The sequence below is a fragment of the Physella acuta genome, unplaced genomic scaffold (assembly GCF_028476545.2).
Source record: "Physella acuta isolate Inbredline_101_S28 unplaced genomic scaffold, ASM2847654v3 ptg001447l, whole genome shotgun sequence".
Taxonomy (NCBI): domain Eukaryota; kingdom Metazoa; phylum Mollusca; class Gastropoda; family Physidae; genus Physella; species Physella acuta.
The window spans coordinates 281,064-297,602 of record NW_026732962.1 but is presented as its reverse complement, the minus strand read 5'-3'; the positions used below and the strand labels follow the sequence as shown (position 1 = coordinate 297,602).

At 33.2% G+C, this 16,539-nt stretch overlaps 2 protein-coding genes across 2 annotated transcripts; one reads left to right on the top strand and one right to left on the bottom strand.

Annotated features, from left to right (window-relative positions):
- The first annotated feature begins 6,894 nt into the window (after positions 1-6,894).
- Positions 6,895-7,909, top strand: LOC131927918 (3-mercaptopyruvate sulfurtransferase-like). The gene is given in 1 exon segment (XM_059283796.1): positions 6,895-7,909. A coding segment is annotated over 1 exon segment (870 nt). The 5' UTR covers positions 6,895-6,903; the 3' UTR covers positions 7,774-7,909.
- Positions 7,910-15,676: 7,767 nt separating this feature from the next.
- On the bottom strand, positions 15,677-15,979 carry LOC131927927 (nuclear migration protein nudC-like). The gene has a single exon (XM_059283803.1). The coding sequence runs from the start codon at positions 15,974-15,976 to the stop codon at positions 15,677-15,679; it is 300 nt and encodes a 99-aa protein (XP_059139786.1). The 5' UTR covers positions 15,977-15,979.
- Between the last annotated feature and the right edge of the window lie 560 nt (positions 15,980-16,539).

Genomic DNA, 16,539 nt, shown 5'->3' with positions numbered 1-16,539 from the left:
ATAAGATTGGGCCTAATTCAAATGTTTTTTTTTTTTAAATAGAGATATTATAATCCATTAAGACCTGCACTATTATTTAATGTATATATTTAAATGTGTAACCTCTGGCTGGGCGAGAGTCTAAGCTTTCGATCGCTGTTAAACATGGCGCAGTAATGTAGTATTATACCTCTGGTATCAGCTGTTTATTTCTTAGGATACCACCCTAGTTTAATAATATGTTCAACGTCTATACTCTGTCTGATGTCATTCTACGATGTAACACTAGGGGGAGGGGGGTCATGACATGTCTTTGTGTTCTAACACCATTGTTTTTCCAATGTTATATACGGTGAGAATGTGTGAATAATTTATGTTTAGTTAACATGTAAAGATATCTTCTAAGATTAGTTCGTCCAAATGACGATCTTTTTTCACTTAAATCATAAGGTTGCGTGTTTTTTTTTTAAGATGCCGCCCAGGTCGGTTCCCGCAATGTAAACTTTTTTAAAGAGGTTACTTACAGGTTTCTCCTCTTATTTTTTACCTGGATACGTTTTCCTTACAGTTTAAAAAACATTGTTTTATTTACTTGTATATAGACTATTGCAATCATGGGAATTTTGAAAATTTAAAAAAAAAATATATATATAATTAATAATATTTGCTCATGGAACTCCAGAGCCGCATCTTGGCTTCAAAAGAGCCGCAGGCGGCACACAAGCCGCAGGTTGCCGCCCGTGTCTTACACGTTAAAGAACTTTATTTTCTATATACTTGTATATAAACCATCAAAACAAACGCTGAACATTTATTAAACTAAAATTTTGTTATTGAACAAACTAAATATTTTAACATCGAAAGTTTAACATTTTTAATAGAATAATTAATCTTTTAAAAACCTTCTATTACACGTCAAATCTTACAAAGTAATACAGTTTGCAGAAAAAAATGTTAAATAATGTATGACAAAACTGATTTTATTTTCCTTCAATTACTCTTAGATTAATGTTTAGACGGTTATAATAAACAGTTCACCTGGGTTAAATACCTTTTTGCGATTAAATGTTTACAAGGGAAGCAACTGTTAAATACATAGATTAAATAACTGTGCACATTGTTTGGGCACAACTTCAAACGAATTAATAAAACCAAGACTTTGGAATAATGATAAAATAATAATTTTATTCCGTTAAACCCTTTAATAGCACATGAAGGGATTGTGTGGTCAGCACATGTTGTATTGCTTATGTCAGGGACCTATCAAAGCTGATTGGACTTACTCGTTTAAATCCGGATTCAAACTCGGGACTTTTGTGTTAGTAGTGTACATCTCTCTAGCAAAGCCAAGCCGTCCCATTAAGTAAAACAACTATTTGCTAAAATGTGTAAGAGATTTTATGAAAGACCGTATATTAAAGCAATCAAGTCTGTCTTGTATATTATTGTGTTAGTGCATAGATATATTAACATCTGATAATGTCCATGGAAAAGCCGTCTTCTACTTAAAGCCAAGCATAGTTGGATATCATTCTTTCCGGTATCCGTTCGCGCAAAATGTACTATCCAATACAACGGATACAACGGATAACATATAAAGATAATGTCCACATGTCAATGGTTTTTGGTAACAGCACATTATTTTCTATCTGGTAGATTTCTTCATACTGACAAATAATACAAGAAGCAAACTCTACATAGTCATGACTAAAGGGGGGGGGGAGCACAGCGCCCGAAGAAAGTCTACCGCCCTCCCCCCCCCCCCCCTCCCCGAAACCCTTCAACTGAGTTTGTCGAACCCCGAAGTTTGTGTGAGTTTAGTCTCATCGGAGTTGAAGACACACACCCAATTCAAAAGATTCACGATCGAATTTTGTCAACGCAAACGATATAACTGTTAAAAAATGTTCATTAAATACGCATCGAACTTTGGGGTATGTTACCTCCAAAAATTTAAGAACCACTTTAGCGCTACGTCTATTGCTATAAATTTTCTTTGCTTATAACCACAAGTTTTTTACACACATTTCATCGTTAAAGCACATCTAAACCATTTCATTAAAACTAAAGCTTCATTTTCTCACTTTTGTCAATCAACAATCTTTCCATGCGTCTTGTCAATAAAACATTTTTTTTCCTGCCTTTGTCGCCTCATACTCATTAAAAAACATATTTTATAACAAAAACAATTAGTAATAAAAATATTCTAACAAAATATGTATATAGATTATAGTTTATAACTAAAACACCATAGTGATCAGCACCATTGACATCAACATATGTTATGTAATCACATGCTGTGACTGTTCCAACTGAAATTAGCATGACGTGGACGTGTTAGTTCTTACATATATACAGCCGTCTAGGTTTTCTAGCTCATTTTAATGTTGTTAATAAGCAATTTACACGGTTATTCAACAACACTAATAACAGTTACTTCCAATTTAAACATTAATTAAACTACATAAGTTGATTACTTTACAGTTTTACTTATAAAATTAAATTTAAACATTAATTTAATCTTGGTTGAAAAAATAATTCTATAGTTGTTTTAATTATTCATTTATCAAATTTATGCAAAACTTATTTTGCTATGAGATATGACATATCATGGAATTTACAATTATATTTCTTTACTTTAAAAAATAAATAAATAAAAGCGGACAACAATTGCCCCCCCCCCCCCCCCGAAGATATGCCTGGAAGAAACTCTGCTGGATTCTGAGATACACAGAATAATTGAGTATTTCAAGGGCAGGAAATTCATTAAACTTACTTTCGACTTTTGGTTCTGCCTTCACATGTTCAACCGGGTCCACCTGCTCCTATTTGCACAGTCAAAGGTTTTATTCTTACTAAAACTAGTTGATCTTCTTGTGCCATTTTGTAAAGTTTTTATTTCGTGAATGATTAACATGTTTTTATAAAAATATAATACACTAATTTGTAATTTTGAAGTTAACTTTTTTATATTGAGTGATTGTAATTTACTAAAAGCCTTAAAGTTCTTTGAATTAAATTGTCAATTATTCATCGACCATGATTATTAATGTTTTTCGCAGGCCGTAAAACCCTGTCATATTGAATTGGTTATCAAACTTTTTTATTATCATTGTTTAAATTAAATACTCATTAATGTTACTGCACTAGCTACTTCCATTGTATCAGTACTTTAAAATAGAGTGCTTATCCTGCCCACGACACAGTTTATAATATTGTCAAGGCTTTTCACAAACCGTTTGTGGGCAATAATCCTCTACACACCATGTATAATTAAGGCACATCTCAAACGATTCACTGACACTAAAGTTTCCCATCTCCTTCTTGCATATCAATAAACTGTTCATGCGTCATGTCAATAAGTTAATGCCGTCTACATTTTAGTATATTTTTAAAGTTGTTATTAGGTAATTTACAAAGCTATTCAATATTACTTATAACAGATGCTTGTAATTTACGGATTTTAAACAAATAAGAAAAATGATAAATAGCATTTTTTAATATCAACAGATTAGTTATGTTACATGATCCAATTAGCCAATAACATGAATGCGCCTAGAGTCTACACAAACTCTGATGGGTACCTGAACTACGTTAGGTATAGTCATTGCGGCTGGGTATAGTGCTGATCACACTATCCCTTCATATGCCGAATATAGTTAACTCTACTTCACCTGCCGAGTGGGATATCAGTTAGACAGGGAACTCTACGTTTACATTCATAGAACATTTGTGTCGATACATTTAAAACGATTGAATAGATAAAATTAATGTATGGGTCAATCGCAGAAGCACACTAAAAAATATCATTTTAAAAGACAACAAAACAGTTCTAGTGATATATTATATTTTATTTATCTTTTGGACATAAGCTTAGATCACATGTTAGAAATCGCTGACCTTGATGCCAATAGTGGTGCATAACATATTTAATACAAATCATTGTTTTCTGCTGTTAGTGCATTAAGTCTTCTTATTGTAATTGTGTTCATAACGCCCAGTGTACATGTAATATTTGACAAGAGTTAAACGTTACCTAATCAGATTATATTGCAATGCACGGGCATCAATTAAACTGAGATATATATATATATATATTTTTTAAGAAATTACAACGAAAGATGAATTTAAAAACAGGGTAAAAACCAATAAAGTTATATGGCTGAAGACTTAGAACTGACCATAGATTAACGAAACAATCCAATGTTATAAAATTATGTACATTATTATACCGTGCTAAAGAATAAAGCATACCCTTATAAACAAATACCTAGTTGTATTTACGTGATATCCTTTCACAGTAGGATAACGATTGTATGGGGGAAGGGCACTTTTTGAATAAAATAACTTTGAACAACTATATTTTTGTTTGTGCTAATTCGTTTGTTCTTGTTGAGTTTGATTTGTTTTCGAATACTACATTTTAGAAGTATGGTTGATTAGTTTACAATGATATCATGTGGTACATATTGATGTTCTAAGCGCAGTATGGAATTGAGTCAGCCGATAAATTCTCCACAAATAAGGTACGTTTTTTCGCCCCCCCCCCACACCTTCCAAAGCTTATCATCATTGTTGGCAGACGTTTTCTCCATACTTCGAACACCCTACCTTTTGTAAAATGTTATCACAACTGGACGATGTGGTCTAGCAGGTAGTACGCCAACGGCAAGACGATCCTGGTTCGCTTCAAGCTGCTGGACAAGCCCAACATAAAAGGCGACGTAACTAACACCTCGACCACCTCACTCAGCCAGCACGTGTACCACGAGATCGTCTCAGTGGGCAAAGGCTAACAATCCTACTTCAACGGGGGGGGGGGGGAGAGACTGTGTTTGTATGTGCGTGAGTGTGTGTATGTGTATCTGTTTACAAAAATTGTGTGTATGAATATCAGTGTGGAAATTAAGCTATATGTGGCCATTAATTCGTGTTTAGTATTATTCAAAAAGTTTGAGGTAAGCAAAATCGTAGGTATCTATGTATCACAAGAAAGAGCATTTATTTTTACATCAAAGTAGTTAATTAAACTACCTTAATTAACTTTAATTATTACTAGGTAAATGGTCCAATTGACAGTTGTCTATTAGACGATCTAATAACTCGGTTGTTTCCTATCAGTATATTCCCTAGCACATCTATAAATAGCAAGTATTGGAGATTCCCCAACACTAGTTCACATTTTGAAAAACATTTGACGAGAAGTCTTTTCTTCATGCAAAAGTCAAACGTTTGTAACATTTTATGATACAATTAAAACAGATGAGGCCAATCGCAGTAATTAGTGTGGTGTGTTGTTGACTAGGTTTATGATTAAATAATGATGGTGGCAATTTTCTTTACACTTTAACAGGTGCTGTTCTTGTAAGACTACATTGAGTTGTCCATGCCTAGCTTTTTAAAAATAGGTTAGCATGACAAATGGCCGTATTAATCTGACGTATGTGCAAAGAGAAGTATTTCTATTACGTCAAATTATTTTCAGTGGCAATGAATGTCCTTATTACTTGATCAACCCACACTATACTTGACTAGTAGTAAAGGAACGTAGACAGTTCACAAATACACTTCGCGGTATACAGTACTAAATAGGTAAACGAACACAATGTAGCGACAACCCTATTTCATTATACTTATATTAAAAAAATATAACTTTGCATAACATGTCACGTCTACTATCTGCACATTTTGTGTGAGTGATTTTAAAAAACATAGATTAATTAATAACTTAATTTTATTTCTATCTCAAACTTGAATTTTTTCGGCTTCTGTAAGCATATGCAGATTGTTCGCGTTTGTGTTAATATCTTCATTATCGGCTCGTGAAGACTGGTTTTCAATAGCAATAATAGCATTTCTTTCTGACGGGTACTTTCTTTTATAATCATCTATGTATGCATGAACCAGAACTTCTAGGTTTCATTTTATCCAACTAGAAATGTGAACATAGTGTTTTATTAATTAGTGTGTACTTTTATTAAAACAGCGCCATAGTAGTAACAAAAAAAACCGCAGTTATATCTGCTATCGGTACCATAGTTTTAGACAAGGTTTTAACTCTGGCGGGAAAACATAACTAAACGATAAAACTAAACTAGACACTTTAGGAATGGTAATCATATGTTAATGCGTAATTATTTCGGTACTATCTTCTTTGTATTTAATGTTTAGCTGTTAATAGGATTAGTGAGTCAAGTAGAATCCCTGGTCCACTGTACAGGATGTCCAACCCACGGACCATATTTTCTAAGATAGCATCTGTGGAACTCGTGGTGCCAACTCGTTGCTTACTGTGTGGACAAGATACTGTGTTGACAAAAATCAATGTATTAATTTGATAAAGATTTGATCGGATCTAGTTGCTTCCCATATACATAATTTGAATAATTAAGGGATATAACATGTAAATTTTCACATAGTGATTAAAATAGAAAGCAATCAATTATGTATTAAGATAAAATCGATTTTGTTAATAATACATTACAAAAATAAAGGAATTATAATTTGTGTAAATAATTTTTAGGCATAGCCTCCTTTTAATTGAATGTCTGTGCTAGCGTTTTATAACTGGACTACTGTTATTTTATTATATACCTAATTTGATTAGTAGAGAACGTTTTTCTTAACCACTTCTGCGATCCGTATTTGACACTTCGGCTAAAACTATAGATACTATTGATAACTCTAATAATTTCCAATCGTAATCAAATCACCGTCATAACCTAGATCTAGATCTAGATCTAGATCTAGATCTAGGAATGTACGATCATTTCTAGATTCTAGATCTTATGATTCTATCTCTAAACTCTAAATAAAATAAGTTTCAAGTAGATTCTACACTGTGCAAATACTAAAAGAACAAGAACATAGATCTAGATCTGCCTTTTCTTTTACTGCTTGAAGTTTTAGATTTCATTGAAGAAAATGCTAAATGCTTCACATATAGTTTCTGTTAAATGGCTTAAAGACATTCTTTCAAGCTCATCCAAGTTTAGAATTTTAGATGGTTCATGGCACCTGCCCAATACAGGTAGAATAGCTGCTAATGAATACAAAGAAAAACATATCCCAGGAGCTTTATTCTTTGACATTGATGAATGTGCTGACAAATCAACAAACTTACCACATATGATACCATCCCCTCAAGAGTTTGGTGACTATGTTGGATCTCTGGGAATTAACAATGATACTCAAGTCATAGTGTATGATAATAACCCCCAATTTCCTGTATTTTCTGCACAACGAGTTTGGTGGACCTTTAGATTGTTTGGGCATAAAAAAGTGTGCATCTTAGAGGGCGGTTTGCCTAAATGGTTGTCTGAAGGAGGGTAGACAACTAATGAAACTGTTTCAGTGCCAAAAGAGAAGTTTGCTGTACACTTTAATAAACATCTGGTTAAATCTATTGAAGACATCAAAAGAAATATTGAGAAGCCTGAATTTACTTTAGTGGATGCAAGACCAGATGGGCGTTTTAAAGGAGAAGCTCCAGAACCTCGTCCAGATACCAAACCTGGGTGCATAGTAAACTCCATCAATATTCCATTCATGAATACAATGAATTTAAATGAAAGAAAAATGAAAACACCTGAAGAACTAAAAAAACTGTTTTAAGAAGCTGGAATTGACCTAAATAAACCTTTGGTTGCTTCCTGTGGATCAGGAATCTCTGCATGTATTCTGGCACTATCTGCAGCCTTGCTGGGTAAAGAAGATGTGGCTGTCTATGATGGCTCATGGACTGAGTGGTACCACCATGCACCAGCTCAACTCAAACTAAATGTTCCTAAGTAAACTACAAGTTTGTCATTTTAACATGTCTAGGTCAAATATTCAATGCCTACATGATTAAGAAATTCAATTTACTATTTTATTAAAAATGTCATTTGGCTCTGACCTTGAACTTGCAATTTGTTTTCATGCTTTAAATTGTTATCTATATGAGCAATTGAGCAGTTTAGTTTTCTTTTCCTCACTATGTGCATGCTGGGATGGTATTGAATAATCTTTATAATACAACCTCATATTCAAAAAAAGGTCATGTAAATCAAGAATTAAACTAAACAAATGATTAAAAAAAAACTATTCGTTTGCATTTATTCTCAACCAAGTCGACCAACATGGCGGCAAGAAGGCAGAAGCCAAGGGAGCTGCCAAGGCAAGCAAAACAACTGCAGGAAAGTCTAGAAAGGAAGGGTCCGGTGGTAAAGCTGAGAAGAAGTGGTCTAAAGGAAAAGTCCGTGATAAGTTGAACAATCTTATCCTGTTTGACAAGGCAACATGTGACAAATTATACAAAGAAGTTCCCAAATACAAGTTCATCAAACCTTCAGTTGTATCTGAAAAGTTAAAAGTCAGAGGTTCACTTGCTAAGCAGGCTCTCAAAGAGTTGTATTCAAAGGGTTTGATTAGGCTAGTTTCTAAGTATAGTTCTCATATTATATACACAAGAGCAAAAAATTGAGATAAAGATGATAATAGATTGTTCTGAAATAAAATTTCTTTAATTAAAAAAAATGTCATTAATAGCACACACACAATTAGAAGACGGAACAGCTACATGCTTTCTGTGTTAAACCAACTTCGGAAGCAGCAAACACATTGCTGATAAAGAACATTTGACGAGAACTCTGCGTTTTCTGCATAAGTCAAACTTATGTAACATGTTATGTTACAACCAAAACTTAAATAAAGTCAATCACATTGATCAGTGTGGGTTATTTGTTGACTAGGTTTATGATTAAATATGATGGTGGCCTTTTGTTTTACATGTTTTACAGTTCTTGTAAGACGACATTGGTTTATGATTAAATATGATGGTGGCCTTTTGTTTTACATGTTTTACAGTTCTTGTAAGACGACATTGGTTTATAATTAAATATGATGGTGGCCTTTTGTTTTACATGTTTTACAGTTCTTGTAAGACGACATTGGTTTATAATTAAATATGATGGTGGCCTTTTGTTTTACATGTTTTACAGTTCTTGTAAGACGACATTGAAAGTCCAAGCTCGGCCTTCATAAACAAGACGAACACGACTAGTGTATATGGATCTAGTATTACACGTTTTTATTGTTAACGAGCTGTGTTTCATGTAGTCTTGTTTTGTAACACATTTGTGTTTTCTTCGTCTTATATGTTGTGATCACACATAAAGGCGTGTTCGTATGTTCACAACATATGTCATCATCTTTTGTAATCAACATCAAAAAGTTTTATGTTGACTTTATTTTGCAACACGGTTATCTAAAGCAATCAATTGGGGTTTCTATACAAATCCTGTTCTCGGCCCATTTTATCAGCAAACGTTATACACACAATGACAGATAGTCAAAAACGATCTTCTAGGTATTAAGCATGTGTTTGTACTTTCGTGTTAGTTTTAGGCCGAGCATTTCTAATAGAATATCATTAGAGAAGCGATATATTTTTGAGTCATCGAAATAAACTCATATTTAAAACTTAGGGTAACAATAAAAGCTTAAACTAACAATCCTAGCACTACTGAATGTTTTTGATTGGGTTTTTTTTGAGTGGGGTAAGTGGGTAAAGGCATTTTTTTTATATTACGAAAATCGGCGTAGAATAATTATAAATGGGCGTAGTGGCTATGTTAAACATCTTACTTAATTTTCTTTAAACAACATTTAATCGCGTTTCTGCTGAACATCAGAAACACAAAGTATTCAGAGTTCCTTTAAACTACTATTTAGTGAACTGCTAATATTAACCTGCAATAGTTATCCACCGTGATAAAAACTAAGACAATCAGGGGACATAAACCAGTAACATTACACAATAAAAGTTTTGTAAACAAAGAAGGATTTTTTTAAGTCATCACGATATTTTCTATTATATTCTTTAAACAGAATAATATCAGCTAAGAAAACCTTTTTCTTTTCGATTAAAATTTAAATAATTTATTTATTTTTTGAGTTATGATTAAATACTTAACTTCAACCTATATAAAGTACATACATTTTAAGTTTGGATTGTTTCCTTTAATCAACATTCACCGCCTTTTTTAGTCTGCGCAAATTTTTTTATTCCTGATTAATTTTTGTATTTTAATCATGTCTGGAGAGATAACGCACAACTCTCTATAGCTGGCTAAAAGTAAAGGGATATTATGCCCCACTGAGAATGACACAAATAGTAGATGACTATTTTAAATATATAGTGTTAATATCCTCACACATTTAAAATAATTACGAAGTGACCAGTCAGTAGATAGAACCAGTACAAAGATTTATAAGTGACTGGTCAGTAGATAGAACCAGTAGAAAGATTTATAAGTGACTGGTCAGTAGATAGAACCAGTAGAAAGATTTATAAGTGACTGGTAAGTAGATAGAACCAGTAGAAAGATTTATAAGTGACTGGTCAGTAAATAGAACCAGTAGAAAGATTTATAAGTGACTGGTCAGTAAATAGAACCAGTAGAAAGATTTATAAGTGACTGGTCAGTAGATAGAACCAGTAGAAAGATTTATAAGTGACTGGTCAGTAGATAGAACCAGTAGAAAGATTTATAAGTGACTGGTAAGTAGATAGAACCAGTAGAAAGATTTATAAGGACTGGTCAGTAGATAGAACCAGTTCAAGCTTTTATTTAACTCACTTCCTCGTCAGTCGCCAGTCGTCAGTCTAGACCGAAACGCAGGAGTGAAAATTCGGACAGTTCTACTTGACCGACACGATTCACAGTAGGCACGTGGGTCAAGACATGAAGACAATGCAATCTGAAACTAAATTTGACTTAATTGGATGCCTAATTAATTTTTTATGAATTAATTTAAATTTGGACCGAATTAGTAGGCATGTCTATCCAACCACACCACACGCGTCATCACCTTCAATAGCTGCGCCATCACGTTCAATGGCTGCGTTCAAAAACCATTGCGCGCCTACTGAACGTGATGTTCAGTAGGCGCGCAATGATTTTAGTCACGGAACTCTATTGTAAATAAAACATGTAAAGTACTGACAAAAAAATTCATAAAAACGTTTTAATAACAAGCTTTTATGTAATAATGCACTAAAAAGTAGAAAATAAATTATAGACTACTATTTAAATAACTAGAAAGAAAAGCGTGGGTGTCTTCCTAAACATTAGTGTAGGTATCCAATAGATACTAAAGTGACCCACGCTTTTCTTTCTAGTTATTTAAATAGTAGTCTATAATTTATTTTCTACTTTTTAGTGCATTATTACATAAAAGCTTGTTATTAAAACGTTTTTTTATGAATCTTTTTAGATTTTTAAATGGGCAGTAACCAAAAAAATATAATTTTCTTTGAAACAGTTTAAAAAAAATTAAAGCTAATAAAAATATTTCTCAACACAGTAATGCGTCCTCTCACTAAGCCACGAGTGCCACAGATATATGAGACTAGCAGACATCTGACCACTAGGTTAAACCATTCAATTGTCTACAGCACACACCAGTGTACTGCCGTCTTCTACAGTTATAATGTCGTTAAACCATTCAATTTTCTATCAGTACAGCACACACCAGTGTACTGCCGTCTTCTACAGTTATAATGTCGTTAAACCATTCAATTTTCTATCTGTACAGCACACACCAGTGTACTGCCGTCTTCTACAGTTATAATGTCGTTAAACCATTCAATTTTCTACAGCACACACCAGTGTACTGCCGTCTTCTACAGTTATAATGTCGTTAAACCATCCAATTTTCTATCAGTACAACACACACCAGTGTACTGCCGTCTTCTACAGTTATAATGTCGTTAAACCATTCAATTTTAATCTGGACAAACTATGGCTTCGGAATTAACATGTTTTATTATGTAGGCTAAACACTTTTGTCATAGTTATATGATTTAATTTGTAACTATTAACTAGCACTAAAAAGTATGAATCAACTGAAGATGTCGTTTTATACTTCTACTCTGGACAAGTGTATCATCAAACTTTAATAAAGTAGAGACCAGTAAATATACGGTTTTTCAATCGATCATTCTTTTTTTTACCTGTAATTAGCATGACTTGAAGATGCAATTTACTACACTTATACAGCGTTATATGTTTTTTTTAGCTTCTTTTATAATTATTTTTTTTTTACACATCGATTCAATATCACATGTTCCAGTTAGTTCCCATAGATTTCTCTAAAATAAATTATTCAACTAATCTTGTCTTTCTCTGCATTTTGTTCAGTTGTATGTAGCGATGTTTTATCTATATTTAGCAGGTTTGCAATGAGGTGCCACCTCTCCTTCCTCCCTTAACGGATTCGTCAATTTGTACTTAATAGACTTTTTAACTTGATTAATTAATCACGTACCTTGTGAACAACATATTACTTCTATAGAGCCTACTCTACTATTTTGTTTTGACTTTGTGTCACCCCGCTAAATAGTGTCACCACGACTCGCGACGCATTTGACTTGCACCATCACAACATTCCCTATTTCTATGCCGACACGCATTAAATTTAATGAGATGTGTAAACAGTTACTTCCTGTTTTTCTAATTTAAACATATTAAGGTAGATAATACACAAGTTTGGTTTCTAAATACATTTAAACATTATATTGCTAGTAATTGAAAAAAAAATATGGGGATTGTTGTAATTGTTTCATTCAACATGCTTGTGCACAGCTTCATATGTTGTATGATTTAATATGTGTTGGGATTTTCACTTATCATTCTTCTTTTTTCACAAATCGGAAAGCTTTAAATAAAGCAACATGTATTTTGTATGGCTGAAAAACTTCAATTTAATCATCTGTAAGCAGTTGCAAATAACTGGGTTATTTTATTTTTTTTCAATACAACGAACAATCCACGAAAAAAAATAAATAAATTAAACCAATATTAATGTTGTGTCACAGGCATGAACAGCAAGTACCAACTTTTCACAAACTAGCGAATCACATGCAATAAAATCACATGCAAATATGGATTCATATATAACAAAACACATCTGCAAAAAATATAAAAAGAGACAGGAAAACGTAATCTACAAACATACAGTCTCCTCAACAACAATAAGGAAAGAAGAAAACCCACAATCAGAAGATGGAACAGCTATCTGCTATCTGTGTGAAACCAACTTTGAAAGCAGCAAATACTTTTGTAATAAAGAACGTTTGACGAGAACTCTACGTTTCCTGCAAAAGTCAAACTTATGCAACATTTAAGTTACAACTAAAACATAAATGGAGCCAATCACATTGATCAGTGTGGGTTGTTTGTTGGGTTGGTTAATGATTAAATATGATGGTGGCCTTTTGTTTTACATGTTTTACAGTTCTTGTAAGACGACATTGAAAGTCCAAGCTCGGCCTTCATAAACAAGACGAACATGACTAGTGTATATGGATCTAGTATTACACGTTTTTATTGTTAACGAGCTGTTGTTTCATTTAGTCTTGTGTGTAACCCATTTGTGGTTTCTTCGTCTTATATGTTGTGATCGCACGTAAAGGCATGTCCGTGTGTTCACAACATATGTCATCATCTTTTGTGGTCAACATCAAAAAGTTTTATGTTGACTTCAATTTGCAACACAAAGCCTGTTTTTTTTTCACGTGTATAATCGTACGTATTTAATACGTATTTAATCAGCTGCTTGTGGTATTGTTTTAGGAACGTCAACGACTTCATATGGTCTATTCTCAAATTATTTTTCTAACAACAAATTCCTACTCTCCAACGTCACACCCTAACGTGCCTAGTAACACACTGAGAATATTGTATTAATATAAAGCGTTCCACAATATACACACTCTCATACCCTTACAATACCTAAGACCACTTTCATAACACCGGCCTACCTATAATAATTCTACCTTACTAACGTTATTCTATCGCTCGCCTGCTTTGCCTCTAACATATTTATAACTAGCGGCATAAAATTATGTTTTGATTACATAATGATGTTTTTTTTTTTCTTATTTTTAAAAGTTGCATGTTTCAGAATGCATTAATACCAAAAATTATTTGGCTAAATAAACATAAGAAAAATCAACTGAATTTAAAATATAATAACGCACTACATTTTACTTCAAGGTCAGCCACCATCAGCATGGACTTGAGACACGTGACCCGCACCAGACCCGTGACCCGCACCAGACCCGTGACCCGCACGAGACCCGTAAAAAAATTCTGCTTGAACCCAGCCTGGGTCAAATGGAACCGAGAAATAAAGAAAAAACGTTTATGCACTTACAACTTTTATAAAATATATTATTTTTTCTGACACCAACATTTGCGTGTTGGGATTGATTTATCAAGAATTGTTATTCCATTAAAAACAGACCTACGAATACATATTAGAGTTAAATAATACAAATAAAATAATGTGGATACATTGGAAGCAACCATTCTGAATTTTACTATTTCATTAAATTGTTTAAATAAAAAACAAACCGTAAGCTAAACATCATTTCCTTGATACGTTGGTCACTTATTCTTTGGTCACTTATTCATTATTCTACTCACAACTTTTACTCATACTACAGATCAATCTCCTAAATCACTTTACCCTGACGTTATTAAATGTATTTAAACAAAAACACACAGCCCGCAGAATGACGCTGGCCCGCTTTATTTCCGTTATCCAGAGCAATCGAGTGGGGTTTCCATACAAATCCTGTTCTCGACCCATTTTATCAGCAAACCATAACACAATGACAGACAGATAGTCATACATGATTTACTAGGTATTAAACATTTGTTTGTACTTTAGGGTTAGTTTTAGGCCGAGCATTTCGAATAGAAAATCATTAGAGATGCGATACATGTTTGAGTCATCGAAATAAACTTGTATTTAAAACTTAATGTAAAAATAAAAGCTTAAACTATTAATCCTACTACTACTGACCGTTTTTGGCTTGATTTTTTTAGTGGGGTAAGTGTGGTAAGGGTATTTTTTTTAACATCCCGATAATTGGCGTAGAATAATTATATAGGGACGTAGTGGCTATGTTTAACATATTCGTTAATTTTCTTTAAACATGTTTTAATCTCGTTTCTGATCAACACACGAAACACAGTGTTTAGATTTCCTTTAAACTAATACTAATATTAACCTGCAATAGTTATCGGCCGTGATTGTAACTAAAACAATCAGGGGAGATAAACCAGTAACCTTACACAATAAACTATTTATTAATAAATAAGGATTTAAAATTCCGCAAAGAAACTTTATTATAATTTTAAAAATAGTAGAATATAATTTTAAGCTATTTGTGTGTTAATTGAAACTTACAATTATTTTTTATTTATTTTTTTATAAGGTATGTTTAATTATTCAACTTTAAAGGATATAGAAGTACATACTTTATAAAAAGAGATCGTTCCCTTTACCTGATGTTATGTGCAATGTAAGAATCTCCTCCACAAACTATCTATATTTTAATAAACGATGTATAAGAAAAAAAGAGAGTATAAAAAAAAAACTATAAATAATGTATTCCTGTAATGCTTGAGTCCATGAGTAATTAGCAGTGTCAGCACGATTTCCAATATTTGGATTAAGCTTTCCCTTATCTTTTTCATCTTCTTCATCATCACTGGCTGGCTTTGAATCTTCTTTATTTTCATCTTTTTTAATCATTTGGTTTATCACTTTCTTCAGCAGTGTTGGTACCATTATTTTTTTAACTCTTTCTCTAATCGTTCTGCCTCTTCATCAGTCAGTTCTTTGATTTTTTGGCTCTTCTTCAGCCTTTAGTCTTTCCTTTTCTTCTTCTGCTTTTTTGGCTATTCTTTCTTGCCTCCTCTTCTAATTCTTTCTCTGTTTTTTCCTTTTCCATTCTTTCAGCAACTACTTTTCTGTATTGTTCAAACTTTTCCCTGACCATTTTTTGTGCTTGTTCCTTTCCAGCTCCAGAATAAAAATCAGTCTTTCGAGCTAGGAATCCAAAGAAGGCATCAAGAAGCTCATGAATACCACCCTCACATTGCTGGGCCATAGCCATCAACATTCCATCAAACCGCTCTGGATCTGTAGATCCTGTCATTTTTAGAAACATCCAGAAATGGACTTTTCGAAGTGTAAGTTTTCATAAAGTTTTCTTGAATGCAACTGATTGATAAAAGGTTAATGAAGAAACTAAACACATTCATAGCGTGTCATTTTAATTCATTTCAGTTCAAACTCACAACATTCTGACATAAAAATAAACATAAAATATATATATAAAATAAATAAAAAATTGTTATATTTTGTAAATTGTAACTTTTGGCTCTTCAGGCTCAAAACTTTGCCGACCCCTGAACTGGATAGCGTGCTCCCTTCAGCCCCCACCCCTACATGGTCTGGTGAGCTGTGGTTCACGCTAAATGTTTACAAGCAGAGCCGGGTTTAGTGACGACTATTAAGGGCAGATAATTGAAATTATCTTGGGGGGGGGGGGGGGCGGACTTGACCTGTTTTTGGGACCTCAGCATATAAAGGAATAGAGTTGTCAGACCCATACTGAGCCTAAATAGGTGTTTCTAAAAGGTATGACCTCTTTTTTAATGTGGGGTCTAGTATGTTTTTGTGACGATAAGTGACAGGCGTGATGTCATATATGGATGA